Below are 17,511 nucleotides of genomic sequence, written 5' to 3' on the forward strand. Positions count from 1 at the left end.
TGAACTCTCGCTGTAGCCTCGTGCGAGATAGCGAGAACCAATATGGCGGCTGGTTTGAACAGTAGGCGACAGGCAGGTGAATGAGGATTTCGCATTTTGTACTTTTCCTAAGATTTGGTCTATCACTGAGACAAGAAGAAGGGTGTGATCGAAAACAAGAAGACAAACATGAGGGCTTGTGAATTCAAACAATGGTAAGCGATCATGAATGTGGACAATTTAATTTGTGCGTATGGAGGTGTACATATACGCGGTCCTACTAATTACTGCCCGTCACTGCCCGTCACTGCCCGTCAGGAAATTAGCCTTCCAATTACTGTAATCTGTCGATATATCAATACCAAAGACCACTTATATAATAGAAAGCTACAAAATAAGAGTCTGTTTTACTCCAAATGCCCGAGTCCTGTCTCAGAACTAACGTGAATATTGGAGCGCTAAGTTCTCTACTCGACGGGCAGTGATGATAGGCAGTGTTCGGACATCGATAACGATCAGCGTTGCCACTCGTTCGCAAATCAACGTTGTTGGGGTCTGGGACGACAATTTTGTTTGGTTGTATAGTAAGTAATGTTTTTGATATGAGATATCAACTGATTACAGTCGTTGAAAGGTAAATTTCCCGACGGCAGTGACGGGCAGTGGTCGGACGTCGACGGGCAGTATGTATGGCCAATGGTGATGCATGTACGATCACACGATTAGCGTTGCTACTCGTTCGAAAATCAACATTTTTCGGATCTTGAATATTATTTCGTTCGTTTTTACAAAGAGTAGTGGTCTTTGGTATTGAAATATCGACTGATTACAGTAATTGGAAGGCTAATTTCCTGACGGGCAGTGACGGGCAGTAATTAGTAGGACCCCATATACGTACCAAACCAGAAAGACTTGAAGCTAGCAAGACGTCCATGTGTATACATATCCGGGTGTACCGGTATGTATCGTGGAGGGGAGCGTTTAGATAGCTCAATGATAGAGCAGTGCTAGAGGCAATCGTGCAAGTATTAAAGTGAAAGATGTCTGCATTTCTAACAATTTTGGTTGCTCTGCAACATGGTGACAACATGGAGCTATGGTAAGCTTCACAAAGTCAAGTGCCACGCACGAGAATGTGGTGCGAACGAGTATGGCGAGAGTGTCCAGCTTTGGCTACGCTACCTGCCAACTCCGAGTTTGGAGGCAGCATAGCCAAAGCCAGGCCCTTTTGCCATACTTACAGGGCTAGAGAATGTGTTAATAGCTACATGTACACCTACATCCACACTGCTACAGCCTACATAACGTATAGGTACTGCAGTATATTGCTGCGGATCCGTAGCCCTACCACTCCCTTGCTAGTTGTGCGTGGGGAGTGGGGAAAAACGCTTTTTTCTCGTCGCATTTTTGAAAATGCGCACGACTGTGCACTTTTTACATTGTCTGAACTGTATCGCCCACTCCCCCAACACAACCAGCCAGGGAGTAGTAGGGCTACAGATCCACAGCAATGCAGTATGATGCTGTGAGGCTGAACTCGAGCATGGTGATGTTAGGGGCCTTGGATAATTAAAGTATGTGCACGGTAAACGAAACTAAGTGCGTTTGGCCTCAACCCCCTCCTAAACGAAAGGTTATGGCTCATTCTGTATCATACCTACAATCGGTAATTACGTGGCTATGAATATACAGTGTTTTCAATCGGGTTCGAACCCACAACATGCAGCATCCAGTCACCTAGTGGAGAAGCAACAGACAGAAATACTCCAATCGCGCAAATCAAGCATAACACATACGTTCCCACCATCATATCCCTGGCATATCCCCTCTAAAATCAATCTTTGTTCAGCGCCAACTCGACAATAACGCAGTTTATTCAAAATGGTTGTTACATTTACACCGTGCACTGAACCACATGTATGTCAAAAGAATGTTGTAGCACAGGTGCCACACTGGCCTGGTATACGACAATAGTGTAGAGTGATATTTTGGGATACAATAAAACGTTGAGCAAGATGTTGATATGAAAACATGTAGCATGATTTTTGCGCAGGGCAATGGAAATACAGTCAAATCCCCCCCTCCCCCAATGCGGAAGTTACATTGGCCGTGCGCATTGTAACAATCCACGGCCCCATGGTGAAGTAACACTCACAAAAAGACACGATACAGAAAGAATGAGATTTTTTGCAATTTATCATATCCCTCCCTTCATAAACATATGGTCATGATTCACTGGGAGTACAAACCATTTTCAAAACGCCATCAATACGTGGTTCAGAAATGAGTCATTCAAATATTCATTTTTGCATATAATGACGTCATTGACGTCATTATATGCAAAAATTAATATTTGAATGAATACATGTTAGGAAACTACACATAAGGGGAGAACCATTTGATTTTGGGGGGGGGTATGGAGGAAATGGGTATGGGAGCAAATTTTTTTTTCCTGTCACAGTGACAGCAATTTTTTTTCTACTGTCAGAGCTGCATCAATTTTTTTTTCAAATGGAGTAGCAATGCAATTTTTTTTCTTTGTCATCAAGTTTGTGATGCGTTGTATAAGGGAGCCATCATTATTTACGGCCTGAAACTCAGAAATTTCGAGTGACACCCCATGATGAATTTTAGTAACTCCCCTCTCTAACTCTGGAATTTGACTGATCCCCCCCACTTAGAAAAGTTAAATACAAATACATGTATTTGTAACATTTACAAAATACAGCAACAGTAAAGACCTTTGAAATCCTGATGTACTCTGCTAGACTATCATCAGTTATCTCATGATGGTTCAGAAAATTTTGGTGAACCCATCAAAATGAAATTGCAAGTCACAATAAAATAAAGATATAAAAGCTCACGCAGTATCTAACCATATAGTATATTGTTTAATTTGGATGGGTATTATGACAGGGTTTTCACTAGGATATCTGACCGGGCAGAATTTGAAAGTACAGGGGGAGAACACGCGAGAGGCTTAGGGGAAAGTGTCACAGGGGCTTTTCCCCTATCTTGCATGGAAATTTTTAAGATATTGATGTGTGCAATGGTGCAGTCTGGTGCAATCTGAGAGGTGTTTTTTAATTTTTTTACTAAGTGAAAATGTTAGAACACCCCAAGGGGGAGAGCACGAGAGGAGGTTTCCCCCTCTCGTATTGGAAATTTTGGGAAATTGATGTCTTTAATGGTACAATCTGAGAGGAGTTTCAGGTTATTTTGCAGTCGGTAAAACTGTTTGAAAATGACATTGAACACTCATTAGTCTGCAATATTTTTTTACATTTTATGCATGATCAGTGTTTGTGTCACAAATTCAACAACCAAACAATGACAATACAATTTGTGAAAAACAGTTCTGTTTGCCAGAGACTGAAGATAAATAAATATACAGGAACGGAAAATCTGTGACCTTCTTGTGTCATTTCTCCAGCTGCCAGCTTCTAATGAAAAGCATGAATATGGTATGTTTAACTGTCAAAATGGTCATTGAACTGAGGTAAATGAAAACATGTTTCTGTGATAATAAAGGATGAATTCAAACAGTTCAGTTTTGTCCTAGATCCTGTGAAAATTTTGAGAAATTGATGTGCCCCACGGTGCAGTGAGTGTAGTGCAATCCGATAGGTATTTTAAATGTCTTTTACCAGTAAAACTGTTAGAAGACCCAAGGGGGAGAGCACGAGAGGGGGTGCCCCTCTCGCATTTAAAATTTTGAGAAATGGATGTATGCAATGGTGCAATCTGAGATGTGTTTCAATTTATTTTGTCAAAAAAAATGAGTAACCCCGCCCCCCCCCCTTCTTCCTCTTCACATTTTGAGTAACGCCCCCTGAAGTTTTCAATTTTTTTAGTGACCCCTCCCGTGTATTTCATTATATTTGTTGTTCCTCAATTTTCATTGTCAACTTGTACATCTTCCTAATATATTTATATTGAGAGAATAATATATTGATTTTAACACTAGTTTATTAGTCCCCACGGACACCGTCCGGGGGGACTTATAGGTTTGGTCATGTCCGTGCGTCCGTCCGTGCGTCCGTGCGTGCGTCCGTCCGTGCGTGCGTCCGTCCGTTCACGCAGATATCTCAGAGACGCCTGGAGCGATTTCGTTCAAACTTGATACAAGGATAGTACCCTACCTCATACAGATGCATGTCGATTTGTTTCACAATGCGATCAAATTTGGCCGTGTTAGAGGACTTTTTAGTTTTCACCTCCATAGACCCCCATGTATAAGGCAGTCCATAGACGCCCATGTATAAGCACAGGCGACCCATAAAGTATTACTGAGATTTCACACTAGTTTTCACCCCCATAGACCCCATGTATAAGGCAGTCCATAGACTCCCATGTATAAGCACAGGCGACCCATAAAGTATTACTGAGATTTTCACACTGTTTTCTCTATCATTTTCTCTCCTTTCTTCATGCTCTGACTGATCGGAGTAAATAAAATAAATGGTTTATATAACCTAACCTAGCCTCTGCGACTCTTTATTTATTTTACACTCCATTACATGGACGTATATCTCTCATACACACATGCCGTAATTAATTAGTCAACACAACTAATTATGCTAATCCGTGGACTTATCAGAGGTTGGTCAACATCGGAAAGATAGTGATGTTAATGAAAAAGTACCATTCCTATCTTTCGCGATGTTGACCAACCCGTAAAATCCCTGATAAGTCCAAGAAAGTAGAGAAAATGATAGAGAAAACTGTGTGAAAAACTCAGTAATACTTAATGGGTCGCCTGTGGTATAAGGCAGTCGATAGACTCCCATGTATAAGGCCAAGAAAAATAAAAATTTAGTTTCTCATCGTATTCATATTGCAAAAAGGATGCAGTTACAGTTTTCGTGCCCACAGATAAAGTCGAGGGGGCTTATAGATTGGGTCATGTCCGTCCGTGAGTCCATCCGTGAGTCCATCCGTTTACGCAGATATCTCAGACACTTTGACAAAAATGTCACGTGACCTTGGTGACCTTTGACCTCAAATATACATATATGTCTATAACTCAGTAACCACAAGTGCTAAACCTTTCATATATGGTATGATGGGACACCCTATGACGCCACATATTGTACCTCATTGATTATGCGCATATCTAATTTTGAGCGAGCCAAATGACCTAGAGGTCTGATTTTTGGTATATATGGATAACTTAGCAATACAATTTTTTGACAAAGTGCCATGTGACCTTTGACCTCAAATATACATATTTGTCCATAACTCAGTAACCACAAGTGCTAAACCTTTCATATATGGTATGATGGGACACCCTATGACGCCACATATTGTACCTCATTAATTATGTGCATATCTAATTTTGAGCGAGCCAATAGAGCTAGAGGTCTGATTTTTGGTATATATGGATAACTTAGCAATACAATTTTTTTGACAAAATGTCACGTGACCTCAATGACCTTTGACCTCAAATATACATATTTGTGCATAACTCAGTAACCACAAGTGCTACACTCTTCATATTTGGTATGATGAGACACCTTATGACGCCACATATTGTACCTCATTAATTATGCGCATATCTAATTTTGAGCGAGCCAATAGAGCTAGAGGTCTGATTTTTTGGTATATAGGGATAACTTAGCAATACAATTATTTTGAAAAAATGTCATGTGACCTCAACGACCTTTGACCTCAAATATACATATTTGTCCAAAACTCAGTAACCACATGTGCTACACCCTTCATATTTGGTATGATGGGACACCTTATGACGCCACATATTGTACCTCATTAATTATGTGCATATCTAATTTTGAGCGAGCCAATAGAGGTAGAGGTCTGATTTTTGGTATATAGGGATAACTTAGCAATACAATTTTTTGACAAAATGTCATGTGACCTCAGTGACCTTTGACCTCAAATATACATATTTGTCCATAACTCAGTAACCACAAGTGCTACACCCTTCATATTTGGTATGATGGGACACCTTATGACGCCACATATTGTTACTCATTAATTATGTGCATATCTAATTTTGAGTGAGCCAATAGAGCTAGAGGTCTGATTTTTGGCATGTAGAGATAACTTAGCAATACAATTTTTTTGACAAAATGTCACGTGACCTCGGTGACCTTTGACCTCAAATATACATATTTGTCCATAACTCAGGAACCACAAGTGCTACACCCTTCATATTGGGTATGATGGGACACCTTATGACGCCACATATTGTACCTCATTGATTATGTGCATATCTAATTTTGAGCAAGCCAATAGAGTTAAATGTATGATTTTTAGTATATAGGGATAGACTATAGGATAGAAATTTTTTACAAAATGTCATTTGACCTCTATAACCTTTTACCTAAAATACACGATTATGTCAATAAATAAGTAACCACAAGTGCTATGTCCTTTATATTTAGTAGGATGGGAGACCTTATGACAACACATGCTTTACCTCGTTAATTATGCCCATATATAATTGTGGGCAAGCCAATAGAGCTAGAGGTCTGAATTTTGGCATATATGGATTAATTAGCAATACAGTGTTGTTTTTTTTCAAAATGTCTTGTGACCTTGATGACCTTTGACCTTGAATATGCATAACTCAGTAACCACAAGTTCTTTACGCTTCAATTTTGTTAGGATAATAGACCATAAGATGTCACATCTTGTACCTCATTTATTATGCACATATGTATTTCTTGGCTGGCCAATACAGCTAGAGGTCTGATCTTTTTTCCCGATTTAGAACCATAACCAAACATATACACTCCAGTGATACTTAGACATGCCTCTTGTTTCAAATTGGAACAATGACATAGACCTATGTGTCCATAGATCTGAACATATACACTCCAGTGATACTTCTTAATGACCTCATTTCCCTGCCCCATCAAGACTAATACTCCTATTACAAGTGGGGACTATGTCATTGTCAATGACTTGTTGACTCTTGTCTTGTGTTTTAAAATTTTCACAATTTACAGAAGTCAAAAAGTCCCCTTTAGATAGTGCCTATACCATTGAGATATTGCAACAGAAATCCTGAATATGATTTCTTGGGTCAGTAAAGGGAAGGAAACTTGAGTGTACTGAGGTGTAAAGTAGACCTATGTAGTGCATGCTTATATCATAAGTGGTGGGAAAAAAAACATAAGATTCTTGTGGTAAAAACATTTGCGCCGCCTATGCGCGGCGCGCCGATAAAGAATAGATGAGAATAGGGTTTCCAAATTTTGCTAATTTCTGGTGCATTGTGACAATTTTTTTTTTCACTTCTGTCTGTTATGACAATTCTTTTTTTCTCAGGCCATGACAGGATCAATTTTTTTTTTCTTCTATCTCACCTGGCGACAATATTTTTTTTCTCAAAATCCTCCATACCCCCCCCCCCAAGAAATCAAATGGTGGTCCCCTAAGACAAAAATAACTTCATAGCAACTACCAATGTCAGTTGTTATGTTGAACACACCTAAAGACATGAATAGCTCACACTACACGCTACAACAACAGCAACACATACAGTACAAGCAACACTGACAAAATTTATCTGAACTCCCGGCAGCAGTGTCCAATGTCACACGAATGCAGCTATATACTGAGAAACGAATCTACAACTGCCAACATCACTGTTTGTAAAGTGGGTTTTACAAAGATTTGTTATGGATTTCCAGGCTTGGAATTAATGGTAGACACTATGTTGCATGGCTGAGTGGATGAAAATTAACCACATGAAAGATTATTTTGGAGTATGATATTCATTTGCTTGTCAAATTTTTAGAAATAGTGATTATAAAAAGGGCTCCCTAGCCATCCTTGTTTTTTCACATTTTTTTTCTGTAGAACTCCCAAAGAAAACCACCAAAGGTCAAGCAACTTTGTTATCACTGTGGTCTGATAGTGGAGATAGCAATGATAGTGAAGACTTTGACAAAACGAAGAAAAGCAGGTTGACCAGAAGTTTGACGCAGCCGCAGCCAGACAGTTTTGAACGGTCAAAAATCTCACACTCACAGTCAAAAAAGGTAATCAATACAATATGACTCCTGTTGCAAGTGACTGTCTGTCAAAACAGCCTATAAATGTGTGAAGTGCATTATCTCTGCTGATACATTTATTCTTGGTTAAAGAAAACTTCAGTTGGTTCCAGGATTACACCGAACACTGCAGGACGCAATCTGGAAAGTATGACTTAAATGTTTCAAGTATTGAGAATCCAGAATTCTTTAAAACAAGGAGCTTGATTTATCTCCATGACTCAAAAATAACCAGTTTTGATCAGGCCAAAAAAAAAAAGGAAATGTATCTGGTAAGGTCTTTTTTTTAAAAATGGTGCGGCGACGCGCATTTTATCTTATTTTATTTATTTTTTTCGCTCAAGGGAGGGAGGAGGGTCAGTTTATAGTTTTATCAATTTAGTCACATATATACTGTTCATGCAGTCACTGATCATGCCCCAAAGAATTTTCTCTTTCTCTTCAGCCATTTTGGTTTGGTGTCAGCCACGGCCGCCGGCCACAAACAGAAAAAAAAAAGGTGACGCGCTGTTGTTCAAGTGATGCGCGCTGAGCAGAAAAATTTCATGGTTTTTTGGCCTTAATAATAATAATATTTTATTGCTTGCTTGTAAATATAGGATTTTTATCAAATTTGTGGCAATAAAAGTGTGATATAAAAATAAGTTCAAATTGATTAATGATGTCCAGATGACACTTGACTTGAGAGATGCAATTTTGCCCTGTTGCTGCTAAATCTTTATTCCAACTTGCTGACTGTTGACAAAGATTTAACAAAACTGTGGTGAAAAAGGGGAGTGAGAGGCTAAAGCCCAGATAAGTACAACTTTGTACTATGTGTCCACTTCAATATTCCCCTTACATGTAGGTGTATCAACCAGGGTTTCTTTCCAGGGTTTCATCTTACCTAATATTATATAGGGCTCAGCCCTTGGTGTCGCGCCAGGGGTTATTAAAGATTGGCAATGTTATTTGTATTGATTCATGATAAACTGTAATTGTTACTTCATAAACGTTTATATGATGACTATGCCCAGTTTCCCTCTGATGAAAGCAGTTCACGTACTTACACGACGTCAAACCCTGCAGCAGGGCAGGTATAGATTTTCTGTAGCGTGTAAAAATTTTGGACAAAAATTGGCAATTTTTACAATGATAACAGCCTATGGCGTTAAACAAGGGACGTATTATGCAATAATTATCATTGCAATGGTAACCGCACTGCCCACCTTCCACTTGCAAGCTGAAAACTATAGCGTTCCGTCTAAAAACTTGCAATTTTTGAATCTAATTATTGACACAGGGGGCGCTCTTCTATAATTCAATCCCAGCATTCTTTGCGTATGCCCCGTTCATATGCACGACAGTTTTCTCCGTTTATCTATATCAACGATACTTTGTATCAGCGACAAGGTGTATACTAACATTTACTGGCTAATAAAAGAGGTATATTTTATAAAAGGCATGTTATATCATGGTAATTTGTTTCGTATTTGTTTATTTACGAGTACTCAAAAAAAAAAAAATGGCGGCGCCCAAGAAGAGAAAGAAGGGTACACTTCCGGTTACTCGCATAGTATATTATGAATAAGCGCATGCGTAGTCAGTAAGCCGCTGGCGCGACTATTAACCTTTTAAATCAGTTCGTGAATTTCTGGAAAATTCTTCATGTTGAATGTACAGTATGTGTAATATGTATATTTTCATGTACCAGCGGGCTTTATTGTAGATACACATATACTGGTAGAGAATACTGTCTCTTGGTCTCCTCCCAAAAACTTGTTAAGGGGCTGTCGATAGTTAAAGCTGACTTATGACAAATATAATTTCTTCTTTTCAGTTGAGAGCCCCGCCCTCCCCACTCAAAATGAAAGTTCTTATGTAAAATGAGAAAATCAACAGCATCAGCATGATGCCTTAGGACTACTTTCACACACTCTCCGCAGGCTGATCCTGTATACTGTACAGATCCACATTGCATGATTAATTTCTCCCCACGGACACCGTCCGGGGGGACTTATAGGTTTGGTCATGTCCGTGCGTGCGTGCGTGCGTCCGTCCGTGCGTCCGTCCGTCCGTTCACGCAGATATCTCAGAGATGCCTGGAGCGATTTCATTCAAACTTGGTACAAGGATTACTTCATATGTCATACAGATGCACGTCAATTTGTTTTTTGATACGATCCAATATGGCTGCCAGGCGGCCATTTTATTATGATTTTTTCATGTACAGAGCCATAACTCAGACATGTTTCAACCGATTTTATTCAAAGCTGGTACAAGGACATTGACCAATGTCATAGATATGCACATCAATTTGTTTTGTGATACGATCCAATATGGCCGCCAGGCGGCCATTTTGTTACGATTTTTTCATGTACAGAGCCATAATTCAGGCATATCTCAACCGATTTTATTCAAACTTTGTACAAGGACATTGACCTATGTCATACATATTCACGTCGATTTATTTTGTGATACGATTCAATATGGCCGCCAGGCGGCCATTTTATTACGATTTTTTCATGTACAAAGCCATTACTCAGGCATGTTTAACTGAAAACTGATTTTATTCAAAGTTGGTACAAGGACATTGACCAATGTCATATATATGCACGTCGATTTTTCATGTGATACGATCTAATATGGCCGCCGTGCGGCCATTTTGTTACGATTTTTTCATGTACAGAGCCATAACTCAGGCATATCTCAACGGATTTTATTCAAACTTAGTACAAGGACATTGACCAATGTCATACATATTCACGTCGATTGTTTTGTGATACGATTCCATATTGCCGCTAGGCGGCCATTTTATGACGATTTTTTCACGTACAGAGCCATTACTCAGGCATGTTTCAACTGATTTTATTCAAAGTTGGTACAAGGACATTGACCAATGTCATAGATATGCACGTCAATTTTTCATGTGACACGATCCAATATGGCTGCCGTGCGGCCATTTTGTTACGATTTGTTCATGTACAGAGCCATAACTCAGGCATATCTCAACGGATTTTATTCAAACTTGGTACAAGGACATTGACCTATGTCATACATATGCACATCGATTTGTTTTGTGATGCGATCCAATATGGCCGACATGTGGCCATTTTATTTTTTTTCATGTCCTGAACTACAACTCAGACATGTATCAAGCGAATTTATTCAAAAGTATTTTTATCACAGACCTAATGAAGAGGACTCTATCCTCTCTGAGGACATGTAATCAAAGTACCCATTAACAAGTGGGGACTGTGTCATCAACCATGACTTGTTTCTCTTAAGGAAGAAGAACATTTTTATATACTTCTTTCAAAGAAAAATTGTTTGACACATTTCAAAGGAATTACGTTTGTCATGCATTAGCTTGACTATAATTATCGATGGTCCCTAAGTTATCATTGTTCAGCATGTAAAAAAGCCTACAGTGTGGATTGCATGGTCTTTGCTGATGCTGAGTTTTGGTCTAGGCAAAAGAGAAATTTGGTTGCCAATAATGTACGTGACAAATACTGGTATATAAGCTGTTCTGACAAACAAACCTGTACAGGTTTGGAGTAAACCAAACACTGTATTGAATAATTACAACAATAACATTGAAAAACTTTCACAAGTTCCAGGTACCAGGGCTATTACGTAAATTTAGAAACAGTGAGTGCTCATTACAGAAAACCAAGATTTGGAGCATTGCAATTCAGTGTTCTGGTATAGCAAGTTGATGCAATCTTAGTATTGCACATGTGTAAACTGCGCCAGAACTTAGACGTTGCAGTGCAGTTGGCAAAATATTTTTATGTTGATGATCAAGTTTTCCGTATTCTTAAAATATCCAGAAACAGCAATGGATCAGTTCATCCTTTGATGATTTTGGAGATTTTGGTGAAAACATCACAGGGAGCCAGCCGAATTCTTCCTCAGCATTCCACCCCGGCAGCAAGAAAAGACAGAGAGAAACATTTCAGTCTGATAAGCTGAGCCATGTCAGATTTGCCAAACCTGCAAAGAGAGAACTAGAAACTGAAGTCTGGGCTGACAAACATAAACCAAAAGTTCAGGTGAATTTAAATGTTCTACTTGTCTTTCCAGTAACCATTGCAATTATTTTGAAGGCAATAAACCATGCAATTTTATGCAAATCACTATGCAAATGAGTATGTAAATCATATGCAAATTGGCTGCTGCTTGTTAGTCTGGTCCTTTAGAGAACAATGTCGCAGTACTAGTCTTTCACAAATATTGTCAAAGAAGGAACAGTTAAACCTTATAGGCTTTAGTGTTCAGGGCATGCACACACGACAAAATATACAGAATGAACCTGACAGACCCTTAAATTTGTAAATGTTTTTTCTAGATCTTTCTCTCAAATGTCATTGAATACAACATATCATGGGATTTTTTGAACTTACAAGTGATGTAAATTTTGACATTTTGAAATTCATAATGGAAGAATCGTAACAGTATCTCTCAGATCACTTGCTAAACGGAGAATGCAAGATAAAAACGATAAAATCAGTCAACGAACACCACCTCAATGATATTTTATGCCTCAACAAAAGAAGAATTTACCAGTAAAAGCGATTATCTTTAGTTCTGTTCAGCTTGTTAAGTGCTCTGAAGTTTGTGCTGTAAAGTAAATTTATGGAAAGTCATGAACTAAGTGGCTGTGATTTTTCCACCAGACTGATTTGGCTGTACACAAGAAGAAGATCTCTGAAGTGGAGACATGGCTCCAACAACACTGTGCTGCAGGAAGGCAGAAGGTAATGTATGGTTCCAGGATTCGTCACAAGGGGACTTTAGGGGTGGGCCACCCTTCTGTTTGCTGAGCAGTCTATTCATATGTTAATAACTGTACGAATAGATTACATTTTCACAACAAAATAATATGCAAATTACACATTGGTATGCAAATTGGCTGTCCCTTTGTTTTTCCAAGCTGTGGAGAGCACTGAGGTCAAATAGATGTATTTTCTTGCGTCCTAGAGAACTTTTCGTGCAATGTGCCTTTGGCGTATAAACCTACCTGAGAGGCCATAGTGTTTATGAATTATGATTAGCCAAGTGTTTTAAGCTTCTGTCATTAATCCACATCGAGGAACTATCACACACCTTCCGCCCTCTAAGCTCTATCTTAGAGTATTGTAATAGAATTTGGATTGAAGACACAGTTATATTCTCATAGTTTGATGTTTGGATTGTTACAGCAAAGTTCAAAAACCGATCTCTTTACCGTTTAAGAGAGTAGATCAATGGCATTCTATTTGAGTCCCAGAAAAAAATGGAAAAAAAATTAAATAAACCTCCTAAATATCAACCAAGGAGTGGGTTTCAAATACCCAAGGTGGTTGTTTTTTCTAGGGCAAGCCAATTCATCATATGACTATAGAAGATATGAGAAGTAGTGTCATTGTTTTCTGTGTGTTTTCTGCACATGTTGAGTTGGTTAAAAGTACCAGTATGTTATTGAACAATCTTTCTGAGCTTTACAGGATTCTCTCCCCTGATTTCATCAATGATGCAAAGGAAACAAAATAGTCCATTTACAGCAGCCTAGTTCCTTCATGGTAAGACATAGGTGTAGGTTTAGAATATGGTATGTTGTACACGATTATGAGAAATGACTGAGGAAACTTATTCACAAAGTATGGAGGTTTTATCGTCTTTGGAAATTCAATTATTTTGGCTTTAGTGTTTGATATAATAAGAAAATAATAAGATGTTTTTCATAAATTATGAAAATACTAATATTTCTTCCTTATGTGACATTTTCCTTTTCTTTGTCTTTCTCCGATTAGAAATCTGCAATATTGCTGCTGACAGGCCCCGCTGGGGCAGGAAAGACCGCCACCATGAATGTGTTATGTCAAGAAATGGGAATTGAAATCCAGGAGTGGGTAAATCCGTTGCTGCCAGCATTTGAAGCCTCCAAAACCTATCAAGGTAAGAAACAGAAGCAGCTCACAGGAATTGACATTTTCAGAGGATGACAAAAAAAAATTCATTCTGTTTTTCCACCCACCCACACGGATATCATCTTGGATGAAAGATGCTGAGTAGGGTTGATTGAATTTGATGGCAAACAAGGGAGAGATGTCGTCGCCCTCCAAATTAATTCATCATGTCGCCACGTAGTCCACTCCTGATGATGGATTGGTTTATAGACTTATTTGCTTAGCTCAGTTTATGCAGAATGAAAGTAAACAGAATGCTCTAGTGAATGTCATTTTATGCAGTAGCTGATCAAACAGTGTACGGGTAATTTATATGACCACTCATGGATAAAAGTCCACACACTCATACAAATGTACAGTGTCATTTTTAGAGTTGTATTTTGTCATTTTTTCATTGTATGAGAATTAATGGGCTTTTCAAAAAGTTAATGGAAATGTCAGTATGGTTTGGTATGACAACCACACGTATCCTGTTTCTTTAGAGTGCCAGATGAAATAATAATACTTCATAATGAAACAGAGTAGTAAAAAAAATGAATTCCTGGACTCAGAAAAACAGGAAAACTGACCAATTAGAATTAGCAGCTTTAGTCATGAAAAAATTGTTGTAATAGTGTTTATCATGTTTTTAGGTGCCTTCAAATGTTAAACTTTTTGTTGAAATGCATCATATGGAACATGTTATACTTTACTAGTTTTAACCAACTTGACCAGATGGTGAAATATGAATTTAGCAGGGTAAAAGTTAAAGTTGTAAGTTAAAGGTTACAATTATTCGAAAATATCATTTTCCATAGCACTTAGATTGTTTTATGCAATCCTTATTGTTTTAATTATTCATCAATGAAATCAGTGTGATTTTATGTGCCACTCGTGTATGTGCCATCATTGAATGAGGATTTAGCCAGGGGGTTTTGACTGCTGTCTTTGCTAGGTGACTTGGTGCCTCACGTTGTGAGTCCGGATCCAACTGAGAATTTGCGGAATATTCTATGATTGGCTGTACAGGTACATTCTGAGCACTCGTCGTGATCATTACTGCCTTGAATGATTGATTCCAAAGCCGATGTTCTTCAGATGTAACTCGAGTAGCTCCGTCACTGCTATGTAGTAGCACCACTACTGTATGTAATTTTGTAGCAACTGTAACATTAAACTGTAACGTTAGTAACTTGTAAGAAATCCCTTTACGAGGTTACTCCTCAGTGTATGAAAAGTTTAGTCCATGCGGGATTACTCCTTTTCAAGAGAACGGATCAGTGTTCTGTTAATAACTGCATATAGTGACTCCACTACTATTACTCTACCTTCGTACGACAAGAGATTTGTCACAGCCGGTGGACAATTTTCAGTTATTGCTGCAGAAGATTAAACTCTGGATTTTTTTTTAAATCCCACATGAAATGCTACATTCAACATTCATAGCACAAAACACTAAGACCAGATGAAGCAGTCAGCCAGCAGGCAAATCCTAAATGTCACGACATTACAGAGGAATCGTCGTCGTCAAAAAATCAGGAATAAAGAAAGTCATCTCTGACGGTGACCAGCAAATCAGATATTAGCATTTTGAAGCCTTGCGTGGACATTAATGTTGCATTTGTACCCAGTGGGGGAAGATTGTACACTGATACCATCTTTTGAAATGTTACCAATACTGTTCTTGTGGCTAATCACTAGCCACTGGGAACCCCTCGCTAAAAGAGCTTTCATTCTGTCTTTCTGTGTAAGCTGATCATTTTTTGGCCCCCCAAAAGTTCATCAGGCAAGAAGGCTAATCTCTAAAGATTCCCTTTGAAAATCCCTCCTGTAATCTTCTCAGTTGAAGTCCCTTCTCGTAAAACCTCTTGCAAAAAGAAGATATCTGGAGCAGGATTCTTTTTTTTTTTAATGATATTTAGCATAATCTACATGTTTGATTATAGACCACATAGAACAGTGGAGAAAGATACTGTAATGTACATCTGCATGTGGAAAGACGATCACTGCACCATTGAAAATTTGCACATATGTTTATCTGCATCATTATGTCCAAAATAACGGCAATACTAATGATGTTAGATCACAAATTTACATTTACATGTGATTAAATATGGTCTTAAGTGGTGAGTCGCTGTTTCCAATCATCTTATAACACCAGATTGTTTCATAAATGGCAAAATGAAGAGTGGCCTTTTGATCAATCATTCATTCTCTTGAACATGACACCAAAGCTCTGATGTGCATGCGATACGTGTGTGGTCAAGTTTCACTGCTGTGGGGTGTTTATTACTAATTGATCATGACATCTGCGTAAGCAACACTTGTGTATTAAGAGCATAATAACAGTACCTGCAGAAACACATAAACCTGAAAAACAAAGGCTCCAACTGAATGGCTGTACTAAGATGAATAGGTGCTGTACGTTGTCAGTGCAAATACAGTTGAGAATTTAACTGAACTGACACAAGCCTTGATGGCTGCTCTCCAATGATGTTATGTTTTTCATCCCAAACGAAAATTGAACTACCGTTTTAATTTGTTTGTGAAATTTTAAACTTATTTTTGTTACTTTATAAACATTGTCACTTTCAAATCTTGATCAAAGTAAAACATTTTTGAAGATGGGGATGTGGCGTGCGATGACACATTCACAAGCCTTCTGGGATTGCAATTGTGGCAAATATGTTGAAAAAGTCTTACTATCCTGTGGAGTTGCTTGCTGACGCCTACAGCGACCCATTGCAGAAGCGGTTAACTGGAAAGCAAGAGTATTTCTCTACCCTTTTACAAGCAGACTTTGGTACAAGCTCATTAATTTTAACCTTTTCACCAGCATGGTCAGGCCCAAACCTGTTGTTGTCATCGGTGAGAGTGGACCTCGTAATAGGGAATCGGGGCGAACAGGTTTATAGCACTTGTAGATCTGTCCACAGGCAAATAGGATGTAACGATTGAAAAGGGAAAGTCCCAGGATTCACTCATTATACCTCTTTCTGTTTTGCTGTCTTCCAGACTTCGATTCTTTGTCATAATGAGCATGATTTTGCACATTCATAGGGAAAATATTAGCCATTAAACTGTCTTTAGTTTTCTTTGCATGAAGTTTAAGGTGAACCTGTTTTTGAATAAACAACAACACTAGTATTTTCTGTTTTTTCCAAATTTTCTCATCAGTCATCCCAAATATCACACTGTATCAAAGCTTGCCTATAGTTTGTGATCTTGTCTCCAAAGTTTGAATGGCTGCTGGTGGTATGCATATTGATCTACAAGAGAGGAAATGTTTCATCTGAAAATAGCGAGCGACATAATCATCATATATATTTTACAGGTACACAAGTCATTACATGATGAGTCTCTATATTTGTACATGTTGCAGATTTTGTTCCAGTTGGTGGTTTTACCAGTCAGTCGCAGCAAACCCTCTTCCACGACTTTCTACTGAGAGCAAACAGGTACAACACACTTCAGATATTTGAAAACAGTTCAGGGCTGTCAAAGAAGATCATTTTGGTGGAAGTAAGTATTACCTTTCTCTACAAAACTGTAAACCACGTAAACCCTGACACCAAACGATTGAATCTCTAAGTCTA

General features: G+C 38.5%; 1 protein-coding gene across 1 annotated transcript; it reads left to right on the forward strand.

Moving 5' to 3' along the window:
• Positions 1-42: 42 nt before the first annotated feature.
• LOC139139511 (cell cycle checkpoint protein RAD17-like) lies at positions 43-17,506 on the forward strand. The gene is made up of 6 exons (XM_070708424.1): positions 43-76; positions 7,810-7,991; positions 11,819-12,040; positions 12,665-12,745; positions 13,781-13,925; positions 17,298-17,506. Exons 1-6 carry the CDS (start codon positions 43-45, stop codon positions 17,504-17,506), a joined length of 873 nt encoding a protein of 290 aa, XP_070564525.1.
• The last annotated feature ends 5 nt before the right edge of the window (positions 17,507-17,511 follow it).

This window comes from Ptychodera flava, chromosome 8 (genome assembly GCF_041260155.1).
Source record: "Ptychodera flava strain L36383 chromosome 8, AS_Pfla_20210202, whole genome shotgun sequence".
NCBI lineage: Eukaryota > Metazoa > Hemichordata > Enteropneusta > Ptychoderidae > Ptychodera > Ptychodera flava.

Coding starts and splice junctions, on each gene's coding strand:
- LOC139139511 (XM_070708424.1), top strand. CDS start 43: ATGGCGGCTGGTTTGAACAGTAGGCGACAGGCAG. Junction 12,041..12,664: donor AACATAAACCAAAAGTTCAG/GTGAATTTAAAT, acceptor TTTTTCCACCAG/ACTGATTTGGCTGTACACAA. Junction 13,926..17,297: donor AGCCTCCAAAACCTATCAAG/GTAAGAAACAGA, acceptor TACATGTTGCAG/ATTTTGTTCCAGTTGGTGGT.